Source organism: Choloepus didactylus, chromosome 14, assembly GCF_015220235.1.
Source record: "Choloepus didactylus isolate mChoDid1 chromosome 14, mChoDid1.pri, whole genome shotgun sequence".
Lineage (NCBI taxonomy): Eukaryota > Metazoa > Chordata > Mammalia > Pilosa > Megalonychidae > Choloepus > Choloepus didactylus.
The window spans coordinates 36,540,432-36,565,992 of NC_051320.1; the positions used below are offsets into that span (position 1 = coordinate 36,540,432).

The 25,561-nt window shown below is 40.0% G+C and overlaps 1 protein-coding gene across 1 annotated transcript; it reads right to left on the reverse strand.

The window, feature by feature from the left end:
• Nucleotides 1–945: 945 nt before the first annotated feature.
• LOC119509633 (lactoylglutathione lyase) lies at nt 946–3,394 on the reverse strand. Its single transcript, XM_037803601.1, has one exon. The coding sequence runs from the start codon at nt 3,327–3,329 to the stop codon at nt 2,778–2,780; it is 552 nt and encodes a 183-aa protein (XP_037659529.1). The 5' UTR covers nt 3,330–3,394; the 3' UTR covers nt 946–2,777.
• Nucleotides 3,395–25,561: the final 22,167 nt, after the last annotated feature.

Here is a 25,561-nt window from a genome sequence, read left to right on the forward strand (position 1 = left end):
TGTCCCCAATTCAGAGCAGTGCCCCGACAGCTGGTGGCTCTGTCATCATGTCAGGACCCCACAGCGTGATGTTTAAAGTGGCTTTATGTGTGCAGATGTGTGAGTGTGAATAGAAATTGATTGGAAACCGGTATCAGGATTGGGAAAACTCGAGTTCACAGAGAAACTTGATCAGACTGTTCATAGCATAAGATCATAGTACGGAAAAATCTTGCCGGAGACTTCTGATGCTCCCTTACAGAACATAGTGTATTTTTTAATCCAGAAATCTAAAAAAGCTAATTTGTTTGGGTCAGAGAAAGGTGCTACTATTTACAGTTTGGTCACTGCCTGTAAAAGGTGTGAGGCTGAACATTAAAAGGCCTAAGGAAGACTGCTGGTACTTGACAAAAATTATTGATGAAAGACAGTGTTATTCCCTTGATTAAACTAGCTTGATTTGGCTGGTTTGTGCCTGGTGCTATAGCCTGTAACAGCCTGAAAATGATTATTTATTTTAGAATCAGTAGCTTAAACATGCATAACTTAAATTATAGAATGTTAGAACAGGGAGGAAGTTTTGAGATAATTCAATTCTATTATTTTGTTAATGAGGAATTTTGAGTTTCAGAGAGGTTAAGTGATTTTCCCAAGATAACACAATTCTGTGAAATATGATCTCAATTGTTCAAATCCATAAAAGATGAAGGAAAGGGAAACTTGAAAACACAGTAGATTTAGCCCTTGGAAACACCTTAATCAAGAAGCTCTCAAACTTTTCTACCAGTCTGCTGGGGCCACCAACAGGTAACTCTCTAGAAGACAAGGGATAAAGAAGTATTTTTTCTCGTAGCCTTTACACATTCTTTTTTTTTTTTTTTTTTTTTTTTTTCATTTTTGGTGCTTTATTTCATCCTTTCATATCACCACTTGTCAGGTAAGTTAATTTGGAAATAAGGTTTCCAATCCCTAGCAAAGCCTGGCAATACAATACATTCTCTCTCTCTCTTTTTTTTTTTTCAATGCATGAGGTATACAAGTGGACTTAAGGAGTAAGCAAGGGAGAAGGCTGGAAATAAGGTTTATATGATAATTTATGAATCTAATTACACCCCCCCATTTTCATAATTCTAGTACTCAATACATGAAATTGGTTTTCTTCAGTTCCTACAACTCACCTTTTCATAATTAGCCTTTCTTCCTTCTGCCCATTATCTACCACAATCCTTTATTCCTTATTTACTTTCCTCTTCCCATTCTTCTATACTTCTTTATCCACGGAAATTATCTTTTTTATAGGCAGTACAGAATTAAAATTATTCCCAGTTCAGAATGAATATGCAAGCCCTTTCACATCCTTGTAGTACTCCCTGAGAGCAGCCTTTTTTAGAAAGAATGTGCTGGACAGAAGTTTGCAATTAAACATAGACTTATTTACAATTTTATTTTATTTAACTTCATAAGTACCCGTATTTGTTCGAACTGGTCACATAAATCCAATCCATCTAAAAAGGAAATGTAAAGAGCTTCTAGCAGTGCTAGCACAGTTGGCAAGGCCTATCCAAAGATCTTTCATTAAAGTTTGCAAAAAATTGAAATGTAGTTAAACCATGAACTAGATGTTTTTATTCTTAAGACCATAAGAGATTTTCAAAATCACTTTGATTTTTAAAACCAAATATGAGTCACAGCAGGGAAGATCATTTAGCTGACTTCTGATAACTATTACGTTATCACTGAATATAATTGATAATAAATGGTTAATGGCATAATGCAGACCTTGGGATAGAGACTCTTCAGGAGTAATGTAAGTACCACCTGTGCAGGAGTCACCTGGCTGTCCCCAGGGGAGTTATGTGCTAAAGACCTCCTCCATTGCTTACTCCTCACTGTGGTAATCAGGCCTGAGAGCTGAGAGGATGATGTTCAAACTTGTCCAAGGATTTTACAGGAAATTAGCAAAGGAGGTATTGTGAGGTACTAATATTTGAGACACAATCTAAATACTAAACATGATGATGAGATCTTGAGGACTTCAGCCTATTTATATTGTCTTCAATTTATTAAAGTTATTTTATATGTTTAGCCTTTTTCATAGGATAGTTGTAAGGATTAAATGAGATAAAGCATGTGACAGCCAAGTCCAGTGTCTGGGTATCCAGTAAATAATATCCCCTTCCTCCTCCTCTCCATCCTAAAAAAATGAAGTTAGTTCTTGAACTTTGGAAGTACTTTATAAATGAACAGAAATTGGTTTTTCTATCAGCATCCTTGTCAGCATGATTCTCAATTGCTCCCAAGAGGAACTTTTCTTTTGTAACACAATTCTTTATACTGTTTGAAGTACACATGAGGTTTCATTTTTGTTCAGTGTTTTCCTTACTTTTCATTGGGAAAAGTTATTTCTGAGGAATGTAACCCCAGAAGATATCCACAACAAAAACATGTTAAATGTTTTTTTGAAAATGATGATTCAAAGAAAGGCTTAAAAAATGTCTTATTTAGAAGACAGATGAAGGCCAATGCAGTGTCTGAAGGGAACTGTTCTAATTATTACTTCAAAAGTAAAGTTACAGAATTACATTCAAGGGCATAAGATAAAAGCACTATTTTAAAACCAGAATTACTGAACAGTTAGGTGAAGTAGGAAAAGGAAATGAACTTAAGAATAATTTGAACTAGGACAATGATCCATTAGTCCTCAATGCTTTTGTTACATAACTACCTTGAACCACATTGTTTCCTTTTTGTCCTCTACAATGTCTTCATTGAAATCACAAAGACGTAGTCTCATAGAACTAAATAATAGTTATCATTGTGTTAGGATTCAAAATTTCAATCCAGTAGCCATCAGGATCTTGAATAAATGCCAGGCCTTTCATTTTACCATCATCAGGTTTCTTTACAAATTTGATTCCCAGTTCTTCAAATCTTTTACAAGCACCATGTACATCAGGAACAGCAATTCCAATGTGACCAAATCCTCGAGGGTCTGAATTGCCATTGTGGTAATTCTGAGTTGCATCATCTTCAGTACCCCAATTGTGTGTCAGCTCAAGTGTAGCTTTTCTGGAGAATACCCATGCTGTTTTTTCATCTTTATCTTTGGGGATGTCATTTTTATCCTCATAAGCCAAGAAATAGAGTGAAAATTTCATAGTGGGAAAATCTAATTTTTGAAGTAGCGTCATTCCAAGAATTCTTGTATAAAAATCTAATGACTTCTTAGGGTCTTTAATTCGTAGCATGGTCTGCTGCAATAGAAAATCCTTGGTGCTGGGGTCCGCATCGGAGCAGCAACTGAGGGCAGCCTCGTCGGTAAGGCCGGCTGCGGGCTGCGGTTCTGCCATAGACGCACTGCTGTATCTCAAAGAGGACGCGGGAACGAAGAAGCTACCAACACGACTCTCGAACCTTGGGACTCTACACATTCTTTAATCCGAGTGTGTATTGGAGCCAAGTCTAGCCACTAGAATCTTCTGGAACCCTGTATGGTATTTGTGACTTTGTTTCCAAAGGAGCAATCATTCTGTGACCAGATGGAAAGTACAAGGTTCAGATTTGTTTTAAAAGGAAAATCAAAGCTGGGTGGAAACCCTCTAGTCCCTGCCTTCAGATGGAAGGACATAATGATTGCCAGAAGTTAGGATGGATAATTTGGAAAGTCTCTGATCTCCACGGAACAACCACACTAGCTACCTTTATAACAATTCAAAAGAATTCTTGGAAGGTGGCTGCCTTTACATCAGAAAGTATGTCAGAAAAATTCTTAAGTTTTAGCTAAACTTGCCAATAGAAAACTCCATAGGGTAAACCTTTTACCCTTAACCCCCAAGTGAGTTTGCAGATAAATTTAGGAAAGAGTGCCTCTGGGGAAGACTTTGCAATATTATGAGGCAAATTAGAAAACAGAACCTAGAGGATGCTCTGTTAAAAAGAGAATATGAGTTCACACAGTGTGATCCAAACATGACAAAAGAAAGAATGTACAACTGGATTGGAGTTAGAGATGGAGGATGGAGGATGGAGGATGGAGGTTACTTCTGCCCTGCTTCTCATACTGCAACAAGTTAGCAAGTTTTTCCTGCCTCACAACTGTTTGGACCCACATAGTACCAGGATGACAGTGCCAAATATGTGATGAAAAAGGATGTCAGATAATGAACCTAAGAACCTCTCAGTTCTTGGAAGAGAAAGTATTTTTAGAATCACTAACAATATGCTACATTTTAAAAATAACTGTATACAAGGCTGGTATTTGAAATTGAACCCTCATCACTCCCAGACACATACTCCCTATCCCTTCTTACTGCTCTACTGTACTCGCTAGCACTTGTATTTGTTAGCTATTGAGGTGTAACAACCCCCAAACTCAACCCCCACAACAATAATTATTCATTATGGCAGCTCATGCATCTGCGGATCAGCTGGATGCTGGCTGATCTCGGAGGGGGGCATCAGGCAGCCATGCAGTTGTTGGCTGGGCTTGCACATGCATCTCAGGAGCTTCTGGGGGTCTGCTTTACACTGGATTTGGCTGAGCAAGCTTAGCTGGAGCAGCTCTGCTCCACATTTCTTCCTTCTCATGGGACCAGCAGGCTAGTTTGGGCATGTTCTCATGGCGATGGCAGAGGAACGTGAAGGGCACTGGACTCATGAAGGCCTCTTGAGGGCTATACATAGTCAGAAGCTGGCACACTGCCACCTTACTTCCTTCTATCAGCCAAACCCAATCACATGGTCAGGCTCAAAGTCAAGGGGCAGGGGAGAAGCCCCATTCACTGCAGAAAATATGGCGAATGGAGTGGATGGATGGAGAACGAAGAATTGGGGCCATTAACACAATCAACCGTAGCACTTACCAACATCTGATATATTATATATTTTACTTATTTATGTTTGTTTCTCTTACCCCTAGAATGGAAGCTCCATTAGGGCAGGGATTTTTGTCTGCTTTGTTTATGGCTATATCCTCAAACCCAGAACAGTGGTAGGTTTTAGATGTTTAAAAAATTTTCATTGAATAGATTAGGATTACATGAATTATTTTCGGCTTATGCCTACAGACCTTAACTTTGTTAGTTTATCCTAAATTGATGGTAAAATCTTCTGAAATAAATTTCATTACCCATATTTTCTGATTGCAGAGTTGCTAGCTGTTTAGAATAAGCCTTATATCTTAAACTTATTTTTTACTGCTAGATTTCAAAATGGTTTGAAAATTTCTCTAGAACATATAAACAAGTGCCATATAAAAGTATATTTTTAAGTGGGCAGAAAATTAGGAGACAGAAGAGAGAGAATTCTACATATATTTTAGCAGAGAATCTACTGCTTCTTCCTATATAGGAATAACACTAATGCAAATCTTAAGCTTCTGGAATTTGGATCTGAAAAACTCTTGAGACATTTGGACTTGAACTGTGGGATACAGGATAATACATATCCAAATTACCCTTGTTGGGCTTTTGGGTTCTTCGAAATTCAAATTCCCCTTTCCCCTCTCCACCCTACTTCACCCAACCTAGAGGAGACAGAGCGAAGGAGTTTTCTTAAGGTCATGGTTTAAAGGGGAATTCCTGTGCAGTATATTTATATATTTTTACTCTCTTGGAATTTGAATTTACGCTGCCATTTTTTGACTGTGACAGATGATGATGTAGGAGATAAAGTAGGCGTTAATGCTCAGTTACATAAGGGTAGCTTTGCATATGCCCGTGATTGCAGCAAGCTATTTGGGACACCCACAAGAGACCCAGTTGTTGAATGCTGGAGTAAGTAGCTGAGTTTTCAGAGTGCCAAGTGGTAACTCCTCAAACAGGCAGCTTTTAGACAGGAAGCTGGATTCCAGATGGATATGTTCTTTTGAATAAAAGAGGACCTTGGAAAGTTAGGGTCTCCTGAATTATAGTCATCTCTCTCTCTCTCTCTCTGCATGTCACCAAACAGAATCCCCACAAACAGTGAGTATTGCAGGCAATAAATTTAAATGTTACAAACACTGCTCAGAAAAGGTTGCATTTAGAAATTGACAAATACGTTTGCCTTATTAGTGAGGCCCTAAAAGGATTCAATTAGTTAGCTCCACTTCTGTCTTCTGGGTCAGGAGCTAGGAGACTTGGAGTGGCATTGGCTCATTCATGCCACAAACATTCATTGAGGGTCTGGTGGGTGCGCAAAGTGCAATTGCCCACTGCCCTTGGCGCTAAGGAGCTGACAGTCTTGGGGGAAGACCTGCGAGTCAGCGGGTAACTTCAGTGCAGTGGGATATGGGTTATGACCAAGGGAGGCTGTGGTGGGAGCCCAAGGAGAGATGCCCGGGGACAAGAGGAAGGTGAATCAAGGCCGCTCACGTTGGCAAGTGTGTGGTGTCTTCCGCTTCGTGTGTCCTCTTATCCTGGCAGGAGCTCTCCTTCATGCTAGACAGTGGGGAGTGATTCCTGTGTCACCCTGGGCAGGAGGCAGGCTGGAAGGTGTGTGCTCTCAAGGTCGGACACTTGGCCAGGGGCGGAACTGGCATTCACACTGGGGCTGTGTGATGCCTTGTGCACTCCTGTCCTACTACTGCACCGCTCCAGCCTGGGCTTGGGCGCTTTGCAGAGGTATGAGCTGGTCCAGGGCTTCCATCCCTCAACTAGAAAATGAGGATATTGTCTTGGGTGATTTCTAAGATCTCTTCCGCCTCTCACAGTCTATTATTCCAAGAACACTTGCTTCTCTGGTCAATCTAAGGAAGCTGTTGTGAAAGTAGTTTTGGTTTTTATTCATTTTTTGCAAAACTCTTTGAGGCAGGTTGGTGTCTAGTTTTAATATATATATGTATATAAATGTGTGTATGTGTGTATATATATGTATGTATATAAATAATATCTGTTTCAAGATGAAGACACTGAGGAACTAGGATTCTGCCACTTCTCCATGGCCCCACAGAGCCCTCCGTACTTCTGCTCTTGAATTTCTGCTCTCTTATTCATCTGTGTTAAATGGCTTCCCAGCACCTCTTAATTTTTTGTTTCACTTCCATTTCAAGCGGGAGAGGCTTAAAACTTTGTTCCGTAATTATTTGTCTTAAGCTGCTTCTGGCTCTAGATGCTTTAAAACATGTGTGTATATTTCATCATTTGCTCATTGCTTAAAAGAGAGATTGCAAACTGATAGCTGGAAGGTCAACTGTTTACTTGCAGACATGTTTTTAAATATTATCTTATTTATTTTTTGAACAGGAAGCACATGAAAATCGTACAAATTCCAAAAAGTCCTCTATAGGGTTTTTTTTTTTTTGCAAATTTAAGCTGACATTCAATAATCAGGGGCTTTTATATATAAAAATCTGGGTTTCTGATGCCTCATGAAAGCCAGATCTGGCAATAGAAGGCCAGCTGCCCACAGACCACCAATCAGCCTCTCCTTCCTCAGTGGACAGTGAGCTCTCCAGATCCCCACCCCCAGGTTCTCATCACTTCAGTCATTTATCTCCCTGGCTGGCCCCTGAGACATCTGTATTTGTACCTGCTGTTTAAAATATAGGGAGGTGTTCCAGTTTGCTAATGTTGCCATTTTGCAAAATACCAGAAATGGATTGGATTTTATAAAGTGGGTTTATTTGGTTACAGAGTTACAGTCTGAAGGCCATAAAATGTCCAAGGTAAGGCATCAACAATCGGGTGCCTTCACTGAAGGATGGCCATTGGCGTCGAGAAACCTCTGTTAGCTGGGAAGGCACATGGCTGGCATCCACTTGCTCTGAGGTTGCATTTCAAAATGGCATTCTCCAAAATGTTGCTCTTGGGGCATTTTGTCCTCTCTTAGCTGCAGCTCCGCTTCAAAATGTCACTCCCAGTTGCTCTCAGGTCCCTCTGTTTGTGAGCTTTTTTTTTTTTTTTTTTTTTTTAATCATCATTTTATTGAGATATATTCACATACCACGCAGTCATACAAAACAAATTGTACTTTCGATTGTTTACAGTACCATTACATAGTTGTACATTCATCACCTAAATCAATCCCTGACACCTTCATTAGCACACACACAAAAATAACAAGAATAATAATTAGAGTGAAAAAGAGCAATTGAAGTAAAAAAGAACACTGGGTACCTTTGTCTGTTTGTTTCCTTCCCCTACTTTTCTACACATCCATCCATAAACTAGACAAAGTGGAGTTTGGTCCTTATGGCTTTCCCAATCCCATTGTCACCCCTCATAAGCTACATTTTTATACAACTGTCTTCGAGATTCATGGGTTCTGGGTTGTAGTTTAATAGTTTCAGGTATCCACCACCAGCTACCCCAATTCTTTAGAACCTAAAAAAGGTTGTCTAAAGTGTGCGTAAGAGTGCCCACCAGAGTGATCTCTCAGCTTGTTTTGGAATCTCTCTGCCACTGAAGCTTATTTCATTTCCTTTCACATCCCCCTTTTGGTCAAGAAGATGTTCTCCATCCCACGATGCCGGGTCTACATTCCTCCCCGGGAGTCATATTCCACGTTGCCAGGGAGATTCACTTCCCTGGGTGTCTGATCCCACGTAGGGGGGAGGGCAGTGATTTCACCTTTCAAGTTGGCTTAGCCAGAGAGAGAGGGCCACATCTGAGCAACAAAGAGGCATTCAGGAGGAGACTCTTAGGCACAAATACAGGGAGGCCTAGCCTCTCCTTTGCAGCAACCGTCTTCCCAAGGATAAAACTTATGGTAGAGGGCTCAACCCATCAAACCACCAGTCCCCTATGTCTGTGGTCATGTTAGCAACCATGGAGGTGGGGTAGGCGAATACCCCTGCATTCTCCACAGGCTCCTCAAGGGGGCACTACATCTTTTTTTTTTTTTCCTTGTTTGTCTTTTTTCTTTTTTTTTTTTTTTAACTTTCCCTTCTTTTTTAAATCAACTGTATGAAAAAAAAAGTTAAAAAGAAAACAAACATACAATAAAAGAACATTTCAAAGAGACCATAACAAGGGAGTAAGAAAAAGACAACTAACCTAAGATAACTGCTTAACTTCCAACATGTTCCTACTTTACCCCAAGAAAGTTACATAATATAGCAACATTTCAGTGAACTTGTTCCTACTACATCCATCAGAAATTAACAGACCATAGTCATTTCTGGGCATCCCCAGAACGTTAAATAGCTTATCTGTTCTTCTTGGATTATTGTTCCCCCTTCCTTAATTGCTCTCTACTGCTAGTTCCCCTACATTCTACATTATAAACCATTTGTTTTACATTTTTCAAAGTTCACATTAGTGGTAGCATATAATATTTCTCTTTTTGTGCCTGGCTTATTTCGCTCAGTATTATGTCTTCAAGGTTCATCCATGTTGTGTGAGCTCTTTTAATAGGACTCCAGTGAACTAACCAAGACCCAAGTGAATGGGCTGGGCCATCCATGGAAACATTCAGAGGTCACACCCTAATGAAAGGTGTCACTCACAGTTGGCTGGGTCACATCTCCATGGAAACACTCAGTCAGAAGGTTCCAACCTAATCAACACTAATATATCTGTTCCCACAAGATTGCACTAAAGCATATGACTTTTTCTGGGAGACATAATATATACAAACCAGGTCGGTACCCCCTCACCAAGAAGGGGGCCTGGTGGATTTTGGGAAGAACACTGGTGGCAGCTGCTGCCCAAAAAGAGACTGTCACCTGCAGTATCAGTGTAAAGGTAGGTTGAGCCAAACAGGAGATGCTTAAGGCCTGAGGAAAACAAATCCAGCCAGGAGAGGGGATTGGGATTGGCTAGAAATTTGTTCTCTGGAAAAAGAAGAATGGAGACCAAAGGAGAAAGAAAAGCAACAGGGCCCATTGAAAGACAAACTGTGTCAGTGAAGGCAAATTGAAGAAATATGTGAAATGCCGAACGTGAGCAGTTTCATCCCCCTGATTCTCTTCTGCAAAATGGGGACATCTTTCTTCTAGAGCAACTGTGAGGAGAAACGGCAACATAATTAAAGCTGTACCATAATACCTGGCCTCTGATAGTGTGATAATGCCTAAATGTAGTTGTGGCTGCTTTACCATTTGCAATAGAAAGTGACAGCAGGAGCAGGAATACATGGATAGATTTGTTACTGGACATGCCTGTGAAATCACTCTGGAGACTTCCAGGAATGACTGCGGGAGATCTGGGAGGAGGGGCTCAGCTCCTGGGGTTATACTGGTGGGGCTAAGAACCACAGTCATTTGGAATTAATATTACTTATGGGCTTGGGAGACATGGGGACCATGAATTAGGTAATTATTTAGATGCTTTGGTTTAGGTGGGCTTGAGGCACAACTGCAAACCAATTACAATACGAGCCTATTGATCTTTCCGATTGTCCATCGGCTTTGCCCTCCATCATTTTTCAATATAGACTACTTTTATCAGGTGGTATGGATCATTGTATGGTTTCTGTAGCTGTTAAACTGAATTTATGAAGCATTAGTTTCGAGGGAGAAAACCCAAATGTTTGGTGTAAGAAATCACTGTAATTTACCGACTTCATTACAAAAACAATTATTTTTATGAAATAATTTTCTTTTGGGGAGAGTTCGGGAGGTGATTCCTCAAACTATATTTACCTTTCCTATGAGATGAAATGTAAGAAGCCACCATATAATCCCCAGGTAGATTTTAAAACAGGTGAAGATGGTTAGAAAGGGAAAAAAATAATGCAGTAACTGCTAAAGAAAAACAAATATCTGTGTGAGTCTAAATGATAACAAAAAAAAAAAAAAAAGAGAGAGAGAAACTATTTTCATTATAATCAAACTTAAGTTGGTTGAGGTTTTTCCATTTTAACACACTATTACAAACCACAAATTCAGTTATACTGTACAGGGGATGTTATTAACAGCTTACATTCATCTTAGGTTATCTGACCCCTGAAGGCGACCTTAGAGGACAGACTGTTCATCTCTCTCTTCTCTATTTTATCATCTTTGTTCCTGTCTTTAGGCAGCTGCACTGAATTTCCTGGTGACACTTAGAGTGGTGGCCCCAGCTTTGAGGATCTATTAATTCTCCCCATCTGCTTGGATCAATAGCTAAGACAACCCTGGGCAACAAGGTTTTGTGCATAGAAAAGTCATCTTCCTCTTGAAATATAGCGTAAAAATTAGGGACAATGTCAACATGGAAAACAGCATTATTCTTTTTAAAGTCAAATTATGTTTGTTAATAATATCACATTTCTCTCAAATGTTATAACTTAAAATTTATCAAGCTCTTTCAAAAGAATCAGCTCAATTTCTCACCCCAAAATGGTGACAGCCAGTTCATTATTATTATTATGCCTAATTTGCTGAAGAGGAAACTGAATCTTGCCCATGGTCACCAATTAATTAGCAGGAATGGAATTCAAACTTGGGACTACATGCTCCTTGGTGACCCTCCCTTTTCTTTTGTGTGTGGGGGGTATTGTTAAATAATTAAACGGTGGCATTTTCTACAATATTGTTTAGCTTCAATAATAAAGACATTTTTTTCCTGTTTTTGTGTGTATGATGGAGTGCTACTGATGCATGAATTGCTACATTCCCCCTCGATGTTAGCTCTCTTTCTTACATTGGTAAAGCAAGCATGTATCTCTCTGAGCCACCCGGTAAACTTACCCCACAATCCTGTTGCTGAAAGAGCTTATATGCAAGCAGATATCTGGAATCTGACAATTTAGGATAAAAAATATTAGTCAAAAGAAAAGCAGATAGTTGCTTGTGTATTATTTAATCTAAACCCAAAATGGTCTTCCTTCTTAGTTCCAAAGAGAATAATAATAAAATTATAGCAGCTACTATTTACTGAATGTCTGCTCTTGTACCAAGCACTGCACTCAGTCTCATATCTATTAGCTGTCATTTAACGATCATGATAAACCTACGATGTTCATACTGTTTTATCCTCATTTTGCTGTGGAGGAGGTAGAACTTGCCCAAGGTCCTGCAGCCTGCAAGCAGCTGAGTGATATTCACAACCACACCATCGACTTTATTCATTTTGAGGAAAAAAAAAGTTGTTTTCCACAAATTTAAAGAATTTCTGAAGAAGCCAAGAGACACAGCTAAGAGATTTAAGCTTTGCTTATTGGAACCTGGCTTCAGTTGCAGACTTGTTCGTCTTGTCAGATTTCCTAGAAAATTAATTGGCTTTGCAGCAAAACCTTAGGACTTAGTGTTTTAAAAGTTGTAACTAAGCTAGGCACAGTCTACCTTTAGCCAGTCACAAATTGAACCATTTAGAGGGGGAAAATGGTAAATTAAGATAAAGCAATGCAGAACATTTTTCATTTAAAGAAAAGTGGGCCTTTTAATCTATGATAACATAAGATTTTTTTTTCTAGCTGCAGGGTTTTAATGGTTTGGGCATGGTGAAAAGGATAACACGATTGATTGAGGGAAGGGAAAAACAGCAACTTTTAAAAGGTTGTAGTAGATTAGATGGCATTATGTTGCCTGTCATGACTTCCTCCTGCCAAAATGAGATTCATTAAAGAAAACTCATAACTAAATTAAAACTCTCCTCACCAATATCCTCCCCTCCAGATGTTACCAACGGACTGTGGCCTGTTTGACAATACAGCTGTGGGTGATCAGTGGAAACATTTCTATTAAGAGGGACAGCAAGATGCACTGGGAAATCTTTTATTTACTTTTAAGCAAAAATGATGAAAACAGTTGACTGATTGATGGCTTTTTATATCAGAAACCCACCAGGAGACAATGGAATGCCTCACTCTGTGAAAGAATTGCTCAGCAGTTCAGAGATGGTGGTGCCCGTGTCAAAGACATGCTGTCATTATTATTTCCTGACTTATGGATATGATGAAAAGATGGCCGAGGAAGCAGCAGCAGGGAGCGTTTGGCTCAGACAGCGTGAGCCCCCTTGGTGAATTGTGGGCTTTTCTAGACTGATTATCAGGGTAGCTTGTGCTCTGGGCTACAGCGACAACTTCTACCTGTGGGTTTTTCAGTTTTTGGAAAATGGCAGAAAACAGACGTGTCTATGTCAAATGAAAATAACCTCCCAGTTCTGCCGTTTTATAACTCCTGCTTTTATTATCCATAGAAACAGCACTCATAGCACACATCTGGTTAGTGGGGTTGCTAAATGACATGGTCCCTTCCCAGGATGGTGGGTGGGGACTTGGATCTGGAAGAAGGCAGTGTAGGTCACACCCCTCGCGTTTCATCTCTGTAATTCTGAGGGCCTGTTTAGAGTGCCCCCTCCACCACTGACATCCCAGGGAATGGGAATGCTGATGTGAGTCAAGGAAGCATTGGTTTGCTGGAATCTTTTACTAGATCATAAGCTCCTTAAAAGAAGGGCATGGAATTGTTTCATTATATTCCCAATTTGTAATTTAGTGCTTGCTCTTAATAATAATAGATTAATGAAATTAAACATTTTATATATATATATATATAATAGCAAGGTTTATGGAACATATTTTGAAAGTTCTAGAAAGTCATAAAATCTGGCTAGAATTAGAATTATTGATAATTCATAGAGTGTATCTATTATTAATTGTTTTGAATGTAACTAAACTCTTTGGCTTTTTCTTTCGTTTCTTTCCTTCCTTTCTCACTTTGCCTTAAATCTTATGTTCAGACAATATAAAATTTTAGTGCAACCTATGGTATTTCAGGTAGCTGTTACAATTGTAGGTCTCTGCTATAACCATTTATAAGAAATTTGAATTAAATAAATAATTTCAAACAGTTACAACTTAAAACACAATATGGATCTTCATTTATCTTCAATAATACTTGGCCTAAATGCAGGTTTCAAGCCTTGGGGCGGTTTAAAGTCATTTTAACTCTCTTTTCAAATTGTCAGCCTGACCTCCTCACTGTGTCATCTGCCCCCACTTCTTTGTTCTCAAGAGCCATTTAGTACTAGCCCCCTGCTATAGGGAAAGACAAATTCAGACCAGGCAAAGGCAGATGGGACACCTGGTCTTGGAGATGGACAGCTATTAATTTTGAGGCCTTTTACTCTAGTGGATTATTTTTTAAATGAGAGGAATGATTGCTGTCTGACGGTATGGAGATAATTTTGTGTATGCAAAACTCTGAGGATATTGTGGGTTTTTTTGCATGGCTCAAAGGGAGGGGAAAAAAAAAGAGAAGATTAATTTGTAAGAGAATGTCTAAGAATGGCCCCTGATGGCTCCCTGAGTTTTTGCTTTGGTTTTCCTTGATTGGCATGCACATGAGTCACCATAGACCATCACACAGGGAGGAGTTATTGGCCACCAAACAGTCAAGCAAATCACTGTGGACATGCAGTGATTCCAGAGTTGCCCTGTGGCCACCATTGGTTGAGGTGGATGATAGTATCAGGTGGGACTCTGCTGTGACAGAAACTGAATGCAATCCAGTTTAAGAGGCTTTACTGGAAGGATTCACAGAATTCAAGGCTGACTTCAAGGCTCCAGGGCAGCTGAGCCTTGTGTCCTAGGATTTGCTTATCTCTCATAATCCTCTCAGGCTTCTCCATGAGGTGGGGCTGGGCTGCTGACCCAGCTGAGGTTACAGGAGTATAGCTCACCATCAAAGAGGGAACAGGCTTTCCCACTAGCTTCGGCAGAAATCTCACCAAAGGACTTCACTGAGTTCCATGACTCAGCCCTTCCTGACTCACACGTCCCTCCCTAGAACAATCACTGTGGGAAGGAAGAGGGTTCTGTGGCTGCTCAAGCCTGGATCACATGTATGTTCTGATGGAATAGGGGGTGGGATTTGTTACCAAAGAAAAGGGGGAACAAAGTGGGCTTGGCAGATAAAAACAAAAGCTATCAGAGTTTAATCAAGATTTTATTGGTTTGTTCGTGGACTTTAATGGCTCTTATTGGTGCCTCCACCCCCCACCTTCTTCTATGGGGAAGAATCTCTTGTCCCGCAAAGAGGTTTTTAGTATTTCCTGGTATGCTACCCAAGATAGCCATTTGCTTATGGCAGGTTTTTCAGGCTCCATCGCAAATTTATTTCTTCTCTCTTGGGAGACCCATGCTATAATAATAAGGTGTTCTATTTGGTAGATGTTGGGGTTCTGTTTGGTTACGATATAATAATTTTCTGATAAATGCATCACTATTTTTAATGGCTTCATTGATTGAATAGATATTCTTGTACTTTACTCAATCTGTTCTATGGTACATCTAAATTGTTTCTAATTTTCTCTTTTATTAATGTGGTAGATGGGATTTTCCTTTATCTTCAAACCTATCTTTTCTTTCTCTCTTCACCCTTTTGGGGAGAAGATATTTTATAGACTTTGTGAACAGAAACTCTGTTAATTTAACAATACTTCAAAGTTTTGCTATGAGAGATGACCAATATTAGGAAGAGAAGGGTTTATTTTTCTAGTAGATGTTCTCTTCTAAAGAGTCTTAAAGGAAAATGTTTTTCCTGTGAAGCATGATAAAGACCTGCTGTTGCCCTTCTCTGATTAGAGAAACTAAGAACTTTGTGGACAATATAAAAAAGAGTAAGTATTCTGGAGGAAAGAGAGAGGAAATTTTAAAAAGACAAAGAAGGAGGGAGAACATAGAAAAAGGAGATTCTGGAACACTTATCCATGGCACACTCTAGATGGACAGCAAGAGTTTTTTGGTTGCAAGCAACAGAGAGTTATTGTTCAAAGCAAACTCAAAGTGCTGCTGCGAGAAAAAAGGAGAATGGATAATGGCCAGGCCAAAATAATAATTGCCCTTTACCATGTCTAGATGGGAAATGAAGAAATATGTTCACCATCTTCAGGGTTCCATTAGCTTTAGTAATGGAACAATAAATTGGATTGCTTTATTTCTTATAAGTCTTTGCTCTGTTGCAGACAAAAACTATGGGTTTATGTGAGTAGTGTGAAAATGAAACTCTTTTGTGTTTGCTTTGTCTTCTTCTTGGTTATTTTCTGAGGCCAAATTCCCAGGAGCAGAATTACCAGGTCAGAGAGGATGATCATTTTTATGGCAGCACAGCCTCAATTTTAAACTGAAAACAAAAGTTAGCAAAGATATTCAAGAAAAGGCAAATAGAATAAAAGTATGAGACGCTAATTTTGTCAAACACTTTTTTTAAAGGATACAAGAAGAGAAATGGAATAATACTTAATGTTAAGAAATGAAGAAAAATATTATTAAATAATATTTTGGAAGTAGCAATTAAGAGAAAGCTCCCAAATTTGATTGTATTAGGTTATTTCAGATTTTGAGTGACACACACATTCTCAGGCTATCTTAGTTAGTGGAAGTTTCTTTTTAGTACAAATTTTTATTTTGAAGCAATCAACTGGAATTTGTAAATACAGAAAGAATTATTTTGTTTCCTGAATCATTTGAGGATTAGTTGCCAACCTAAATTCTCATCATCCCTGAATACTGTTATGTGCATTTCGTATAAACAGGGACATTCTCCTACAGTACTCCCATCCAAGTCAGGAAACTAGCATTGATACATTACTATCATCTAATCCTCAGCCCCATCCGAGTTTGCCAAGTGTTCTTTTTAGTAAAAAGATCCAGTTTGGATTCAACCATGCATTTCATTGTCAGTCACTTTTGTCTCCTTCCGTCTGGAACACTTACACAGTCTTTCCTTGACTTTCATGCCTTTGTTACTTTTGATGAATACAGGACAGTTATTTTGTTATCAAAGAAGTAATGCTGTCTTCTCATTGCCTCCTATCAGGTAGCACAGGATGTTGAGCACTTGATTTAAGTTGGTGTCTGCCAGCCTTCTTCATTGGATAGTTACCCTTTTACCATTTATAGTTGCTAAGTATTTTGTCAGGAGGTAATTTGAAACTATGTACATATCTTGTTTCTCAACAAAGTTTGAATTTATTTATATCAGTATGGATTTGTGGTTTTCAATTTCATTCTAAGGGTCATAATACATTACTACCATTTACTCTTGCAGAGTTGGCCAGTGAAGGTTTCTTCAAGCCAGCTCCTGTGTCTTTTTTTTAACCACCCCCCCTCCCCGCACCGTGTCCTTTTGACATGGCCCCATCATTCTTCAAGCACTTCATTGATTTTTTGCCCAATAAACTATTCTAGGCCCCTCCTGTACTTTCCTGCCCCAGCCTTGAATCAAAGACTTCTGCAAGGAACCCTGGTTTATTTTCAGGGAGAATGGTATTTAAAAACAAGATCTGGGTGCTAGATGTGCTCATTGCTCTGAGGTGCCTCTAGTAGACAGAACTAGGGAACACACACACACATATGCAACTTATATATTTGTTTCTGTATATAAACACTCCTATCTATCTACCTACTTACCTACCTCTCTTCTATCTATCAAAAGCTGTGAGTTCAAACTGATATTCCCAGCACCACAGGGCTCAAGTTGGCTTCCGTTAACCTTAATGTGTTTACCTATTTGACCAATCTCTCTATAGGTAACCAATCTCCCACCACCTGTGCTGCCTCCTCCCTAGCACAGACCCCTCCTCATCCCACCAGTCCTCTGACTGTCCATGCTGCCTCCAACCCCCCTGGGAAGACTCTCCTTACCCTGCGTGGGCTCCAAAACTCCTTTGCAAGCTGCCCTTACCACCCTCCAGCACAGGGTGTCCTCTTTACCCTTCTCAGGCTCTGACACCACTTGCCCTGAAGACCCTCTGTGTGGACAAAAGGAGGTTTTTTTTAAAAGAGTAAACACCAGAGGTGGTTCGAGAAAGGGGCTGCTCTTGGGTCTTTGACTTCTAAGAAAATCTTAAAGTCTGGGTGCAATGACCAGTCATTTGGAACAGTTAAAGGGACAGACTAGACTAATATACAGCCAAAAAACCCCACAAAAGAGCCAGAACTATTAAGAATTAGAGGATTTCAGATGTAGCTGGACTCTTGGAGACCATTTTGTCCTCGAGGAAAACAAGGCTTAAGCAGGTTGCTTATGCAATACTTCTTTGGGTTTATCCATAAAGAACATGGATACTCTCTCCCAGGAAATTGTTCTGTTACTTGCTGCTCTGCCTTATCTTAAACTCCTAAACTTGTTTCAATCAGCATATACTGCCCTTGAGTCTCTTTACCCCCTGAACTCTGATGAAAATTGCTGGCAAGACCTCCTCTGTTAACTCCCACAGGCCCTGGGTAGACAAACGCAGAGCTGCTTATTTAGCTGCACATGGGAAGGCACTGGGACGAAGCCCTGGTGAAATCTCCCCACAGCAGGTCCCAGATGGCTTCAGGGACTTTCTCAGGCACTGAGATGGCGAGAGGCACAGATAGGGCTGGCTGGTCTCCAGCTCCAACACCAATGCTCATATTCAACACATGCGGCTATTACAACTTTAGACAAAGGGTGGTTCTATTAATAAGTTTTGACTGAATTAAAGAATCCACATGAGAAGTAAAAAAATAATTGAAGAAACTATTTGGAGGGAAAAATATTGTTGATGGTACAGGGGCAAGAATGGGATAGAAAATATCTCAAATACAGCTCTTCTATGTAGAATGTGCTTGCTGATAGGATTTTAAGGACAAAAGGAATTGGGGTATACGGTCAAAGGTTGCAGTTTCCTTTAGTCCAAAGGAAGATTGATATGTCAAAAGGAAAGATAAAAGCTCAGTGTATAAAGAGAAAGCTTCATTCTTTTGATATACAAAGCTGTCAAGAAACATAAAAAAACAAACCAAAAAACCCAAAACCCAGTTCAGTAGTTGCAGTTCAGATACAAAGAGTAGGCAGTATCTCTTAGTGTAGATCCTATTAGAAGTGAGGCCAAGAGTCAGGCAAAAGGCAGACCTTGGGTAAAGTATTAGCACACTCCAGTGAGACTCATGTTTTTTCAAGGAAAGAAGGAGGGAAAAATAGGTGAATGAAATGTTGTCTACAAAACAAACAAGGGAAAGAATTTTAAATTAAAGGGCCAAAACTTGTTAGTTTAGAATTTACTAAAAAAAAAAAACACACACACACACAAAAAACCAAGATAAAACAAAACAAAACAAAAAAAAACAATTGGAGGATATGACTATCAGATAGCCCTAATTTTACAAACTATAGTTATTAATGTTTTAATTAAAAAATGCATACACATAGTGAAAATTTTCATTACAGAGCCCTATCACAATCCCTTATTTGCAGTTCCCTAATCCTCAATCTCTAATAACCAGTTTTTAAAAAATTCATTTGTCACAAAACCCAGCCTGAACTGACACAAGGTTAAGTTTGTTTTTATTTTTCCCATTTACTGTGATTATATGCTCTGCTGCAGAATTATTGATGTCTTTGATTATAGGCACATTTTTGACTTCCTTTTCAGACATATTCTGTTGCCCGTGCCTGAAGAAACAGTTATTCAAGATACTTTCCCATTCTTTGCTTTCATGGCCCTGCATTTTGGCTCAAAGCAGATGTTCACACTAATACAGAATTATGCCCAAGACCGCACAGGAATAGAACAAGTGTGTAGTGGAATGTGGCAAAAAAGAGAAGGGGTGGTTTGCCCTGTTCTTAATCTTTTATCACTTGTCTGCTTTCATGCCTTCTTTTATGATTCTTTTATGTCTATGTAGAGATAGACAGCAGCTAGTGAAGGGGGAATGATAATCTAACAAGAACAGATAAGATATTGAGGGAATGCTCAGGAATGACTATGGTTTGTTAATTTTCTTGTGGTATGGTAGGATCATATTGGAAGCAATGAAGTTATTTCAGGATATTTGTTTTTCTTATTCCTTTGTTATGTTTTATTTGGAAATTTTTATTTTTTGATAAATAAAGTTAATAAAAAACAAAAAGACTGCATTATTATTACAATTATTGTGATGATAGTTGTAATTGTTCTAATACCCAGGGTCCCCAGGCCACCTTGTCCCTTTCCCATGTCCATTTACCTTATTAGTGACCCTGGGCTCATTTTGTGGTATGTGAGGTTCATTGCTTTGGCTAAAGCAAATGAGGCTCCTCCTTTCTCCTAGAACTTCTCCGAGTAGGCTGATTTCCAACATCTCCACATACTACCCCTGACTGCATCTCCCTCCAGGCAAGTGCCATACACCCTCCCCAGGCCTGACACTTTTCTATAGCACGCACACAGAGGTAGAAAAGCCTCTCAGATTTGTCTCAGGGAACAGCCATAGTCCCATTTCATAGCTCCTAGCACCATCACCTCTTTATAAAAATTTCTTCCAAGAAAGTCTACTCTCCCATCCCACAACAAAGAAAATCCTAACCCTGAGAATACCCCAACGTGTCCCAAATTTGGCTGACTTTTCAGCCCTCCAAACAAAAAACTCAATAAATTACACCTTTGTTCTCTTGGGATAATTTATAAAACCCATGAATGATTTAGCCCTTTAACCCATATAGAGTTTTCATATAGCTTATCTTTCATTAATATATTAATAACCAATGTTTATTGCAGATGAATTATGAAATACCTTTAAATGAAAAAAGAAAAGCAAAGAAAACCATGCATAGTATCAACATCCAGGATATGTTCTCTCAGCATAATAATGCACAGACCTTGTATTTTCTCACTGAAGCCCGTTCTTGGGATGAGGGTTAATATGCACCATGTTTTAACCTGATTTAAAGATTTTCTATTTAACATATTTGGAAAACCTTTCCATGTTAATAAATAAACTTTGATGTAATCCCAACATTGAGGCCCAATCATGGAAGGGAGAGAAGGTATAGTTGACAGCAAAGAGCCTTACTGTTGGTTCTTCAGCATCCACATGGAATCCAAACGACAGACAGATGCCACTTTCTCAGAGAGCCCAGCCCCATCTTATCTCAGCCCCCTTGCTTTATTTTACCTCACAGTTTTTATCACTATCTGACATATTGTTTATGTATTTGTTTGTGAGTTATCTGTTCCCCCCCACCCAAACATAAGCGTCATGAAAGCAGAAACTGTTTTGTTTACTGTCATATCCTCAGCATTAAAACTGTCTGGTACGAAGCAGGCATTGAATACAAATTTGCTGAATAAATTAATGAAGAGTACATGCCACAATCTGTGGTTATCTTCTTGCTCACCTATTTTCTATTTCATTTATGGTCTACCACTCCCCACTAGACTGCAAGCATAATGCCCAGCACATAGTAGGTCCTCAATAAATATTTTTTGATGCATGAATGAACGAATGAGAGAGTGAATCCAAGTTTTCACTTGATGTCACTAGTAACCAAGTGGATTGTGGTAGAGACAGTGCTAACCAAATGTCCATGTTCTCCCCTACATCTCCCAGCATCCCTTGCAAAGAGGTTGCAATCATGTGACAAGTTCTGGTCAATGGACTGTGAGTGGAAGTAACCTGTGTTACTGCTGGGCTGAGGCAAGCAAGAGCCAGAGTGTTTCCCTACTCTCTCTCTTTTTCTGACTCAGTGACCTCAGAGGCCATGTGTTTCAGCTGACATAGCTACAGGGTAGAAGGAAAACACACCCAAACCACATGGTATTTTATGTAAGTGAAAAATAAACCTTTTGGGGGTTAAGCCATTGGTATTTTAGAATTTATCTTTTGGAGATTTACTGCAAAATTGGAGAAGTCCATTGCAAAAGACTATTCTGACTGATACAGATATAAATCAGAATTAGAAATTTGCTCGCTGACCATGAATTTGAACAAAATTAATTGGCATAAACTATGACTATGACTTTGACCTCATGATTTTACTTGTTTGTTTTTAACACACTCACCCTGAAGTGTTTGACTGAAAGCTAAGAATATAAAACCTGAAAATGTTCTGAATATAAATTAGATTTCTTCAGATATGTGATGGGTTTGAAATAAAATATTTCAATTTAGTATGCTATCTAGATTAAGTTTCTATAGTAAATTCTAATTTCATCTAACCCATAGGTTGTTTTTAATTTCTGAATTCCCTTAGAGCTGTAATAAGGAACAAATAATTGTGCTCTTGGGGTGTCATATTTTTAAACAGATAAGTGCAGTGACAGCCAGTGTGAAGAAAAAGAGCTATTGGTTTGCTGGAAGCAATCATTTACCTATTTCAGACATTCCCAAACCTTCTTGGTTCACTGTTAGATACTCTGTAATTTATTCATAGGACCCCAGGCCAAATATATATAATATTTCAGTTTATTAAGTAGTTAGGTCCAAATAACTGAACAGTTACAGTTTGTATAGTGCCTGATGGATGTGGCTGTGGTCCCTCAAAAATTTAAAACTCCCTGCAGGGCCCTTCTGACTCAGTGTGTCAACCCAGGGCACCTCAGTACAGTTTGGGAACTATGATTCTTGGATTGAAAATGTGGGGATTTGAGGAGCCCTCTCTTTTAAGAAGCTCATAGGTCTCTTTCTTGTCTTTCATGAGCCTCTTTTGTTGTAGAGAAATCTGAATATCTACTGATAACATATCAAAGGGTAGTAAGTAACTAGAGCTTCATGTGAAATTTGGAGCTTGTGGCCATTGTTCTGTATATTTCACATTTCACTGAAAGAAGAAATCACCAGAATGGATGACAAGAGGTAAGGGTCCTGAGACAAAAGAGTGCAGTGTGTGGGTCACTCTTCTCCTGGCTTCCAGGAGTTCATGCTCTCCAGGTTTTCTTGTCACCTCTCTGGATAATCCTTCACAGCTTCTTTTCCTTGCTACTGAGATTTTTATTATTGAAATTCATTGAATCTTGGGTCTTAGATTTAAATTAACATCTATGAGCCGGTAAATTAAATTAAATCCTTTAATTTTTTTGTCCTTCCTACTGGTGTTTGCCTTTATAAATCACCCCAATCCTCCAGTAAAATAAAGTTGACTCGACAGCCAGGTGTAGACTTCTTGGGGTGCCTCCTCTACTTCCTCTCCCTTCAGGTCCCACAAAGAGAAGCTGTACCCTATGAAGGGGGTGAGGGTGCAGGATCCCAGGCGGGGATCGTCGGCCAGTGAGGGTGTCCGTGGTGGAGCAGGGCCCACAGACAGCATCTGAGGAGAGACTCCAGAGGAACCCGATAGAAAAAGCTTCCATTTTCCAACCGTATGTTGGAGCAGGGATTTTTCAACCCTGGAAGTGCAGTAGAATCACCTGTGGAGGATTTTATTTTTCATTCCAGGGCCCTGCCATAACCAATACAATCAGACTTGGGGAGTGGGACCTGGGCACCAGGGTGTTTTTTTTTAAAGTTCCCCAGGGGTGACCAGTCAGTGGCCAAGATTGAGAACCACCTTGCTAGAGGAAGCTGAGAATCAGGTGGAGGTGAGGTGAGAAGAGTGAATGTGAATGTCTCCCTGGTCTGCTAGCAGACATCTTGCTGCCTTGTGGAGCAAAGGAATAAAACCCACATGGAAGGTCGTGGAGCTGAGATATGGAGAAAGTCCAGATCCTGATGACATTGTTTGAGACATTCCTGAAGCTAGCACTGTTCCTGGCAATTTCAGTTGCATGTGCCACACCTTTTTGGCTTAAGTCAGAATGACTTGGGTTTTCAGCCTTTGTAATGGCCATTACTCCTTATCTCCCTCTTCCCTGCCAAAACTTTGGAGGGGTGTTTGCATTTTAGGGTTTATACGAGGGACTTTATGCTTACCCTGTTTGCCCAACGTTTGTACTCCCTTTCTTCCATGTAATAGCATTTCTAGTTACGCTGCAAATAGAATAAATAAGAGCAGTGTTTCTCAGCTGCCCTTGCATCTGTGGCCATAACACTAAATTCTGTGCAAGAGGACACAAGCAGAAGCATATCATGGGAGCATCAGAACCTTAGAAGAGAGCAGGAACATGCCCCCTTGCCCTTTTGTCCGTCCCTCCACAATTTTGCTACCTGCAACATGGATGCCACCATCTCTGACTTCAGGATGAGGCCGTTCCTTAGAAACGGTGGAGCCATGAGCTGGAGAGGGAGCCTGAGCCCTGAGAACCCCAGGGATCAGAGCCACCACACAGCTCTGTCCTGATCCCTCCAGAGTTTACTTATGAGAAAGAGAAATAAATTCCAGCTTATTATGGCGATGCTATTTTGGGTTTTCTGTCATCTGAAGCTGAGCCTAATCCTAACTAATGTACCCTATTAACTTTCTTCTTGATTAATTTTGACCATTGCTTCAGTCTTAGGATCCTGATGTCATCATTCAGCATCTCCTCCACCACATCCAGCTCTTGGTCATCTGTTAATGAGACCAGTGTGACCTGTGCCTCCATCCAAGTCATTAACAAAAATAGGATCCAGAGAGGGCCAAGGACAGCAGCTTCCAGCCTGATGGGCTCTGTCTTCAGGATGCTGGTCATCTAGCCATCTTGTCTTTGGACCCAGGAGTGGAGAGGTGTGTGGGGAAGCCAAGGAGTTTCAGCCTTAGATCAGTGGGTCTTGAGATTCAAGATGCAGCAGAATCACCCAGAGGGCTTGTTAAACACAGATTGCTGAGCCCCATCCCCAGCAATTGAGTATGTCTGAGGTGAGGCCCAAGTATTTGCATTTTGAACAAGTCCCAGGTGATGCTGATACAGAAGCTCAGGAAACACACTTTGAGAACTACTACCATAGGCTATGATTTTTGGTAGGAAGGCAAGATACAAAGGAGAAAGAATATTTAAAAGTAGTTTATGAAATTCCTCAGAAAGTTGAGTGTAAAATTGCCATATGGCCTGGCAATGTCACATCTCGGTTATTATACACAAAAGAATTGAAAGCAGGGACTCGGACAGATAATTGTACACCAGTGTTCCCAGCAGCATTATTCACAATAGCTAAAAGGTGGAAGCAACCCACGTGTCCATCAACACATGAATGGATAAATGGAATGTGGTATATACATACAATGGAATCTTATTCAGCCATGAGAATGTTCTCACTTCCTAGATGAGGAGGTAAAATTCAACAAGAAGACGGGTGACTACCTACCTGATCAACGTCTGCAGTCTGGCGGGCTCGCTGGACAGCTATTTCTGAAAGGTTCACCCTCAAGCACAACTGGGAGCCTCCGGAGCCCAGAAGCCTTTGGGAGGCCCCTCTGCAGTCCTCTGGCATCCAGGCATCTGCCTGAGCCCCTCCCTCCAGCCAGAAATCATCTTTTTAACCAGCCACCTTGCAGTCCCCTAACAAGCTGTGAACCAAGTGTAAGCAATAAAGCCTTTTGCAGGAAAAAAAAAAAAAAAAAAAAAAGGAATGAAGTCCTGATACATGTTACAACATGGGTGAACCTTGAATGCATCATGTTGAATGATATAAACCAGACACAAGAGGATAAAATATTGTAGGAGCCCACTTAAATGAAATACCTAGAATAAGCAAATTCATGCCAACAGCAAGTAGATTACAGGCTACCGGGGCCCCAGGGGTGGGGGGAATGGGGAATTATTGCTTAATAGGTGCAGAGTTTCTGTTTGAGGTGGTGAAAGAGTTTGGGTGATGGATGTTGGTACTGGTAGCACAACATTGTGAGTATAATTAACACCACTAAAATGCACACTTAAAAGTGGTTAAAATGGTTTATAAGTGTGTGTGTGTGTGCGTGTGTGTGTGTGTGTGTTACTACAGTTAAAAGTTAAAAAAAAAAAAAAAGCAGGCCATGGAAGGCAAGTCCTTGAGAAGACAAGAGGGGATGGAACGTGGAGGGTTGGTGGGGGTTGGACGGTCACACCCGGGCACCTTGCTGCGCACAGGGAGAACACACAGGTGCAGGCAG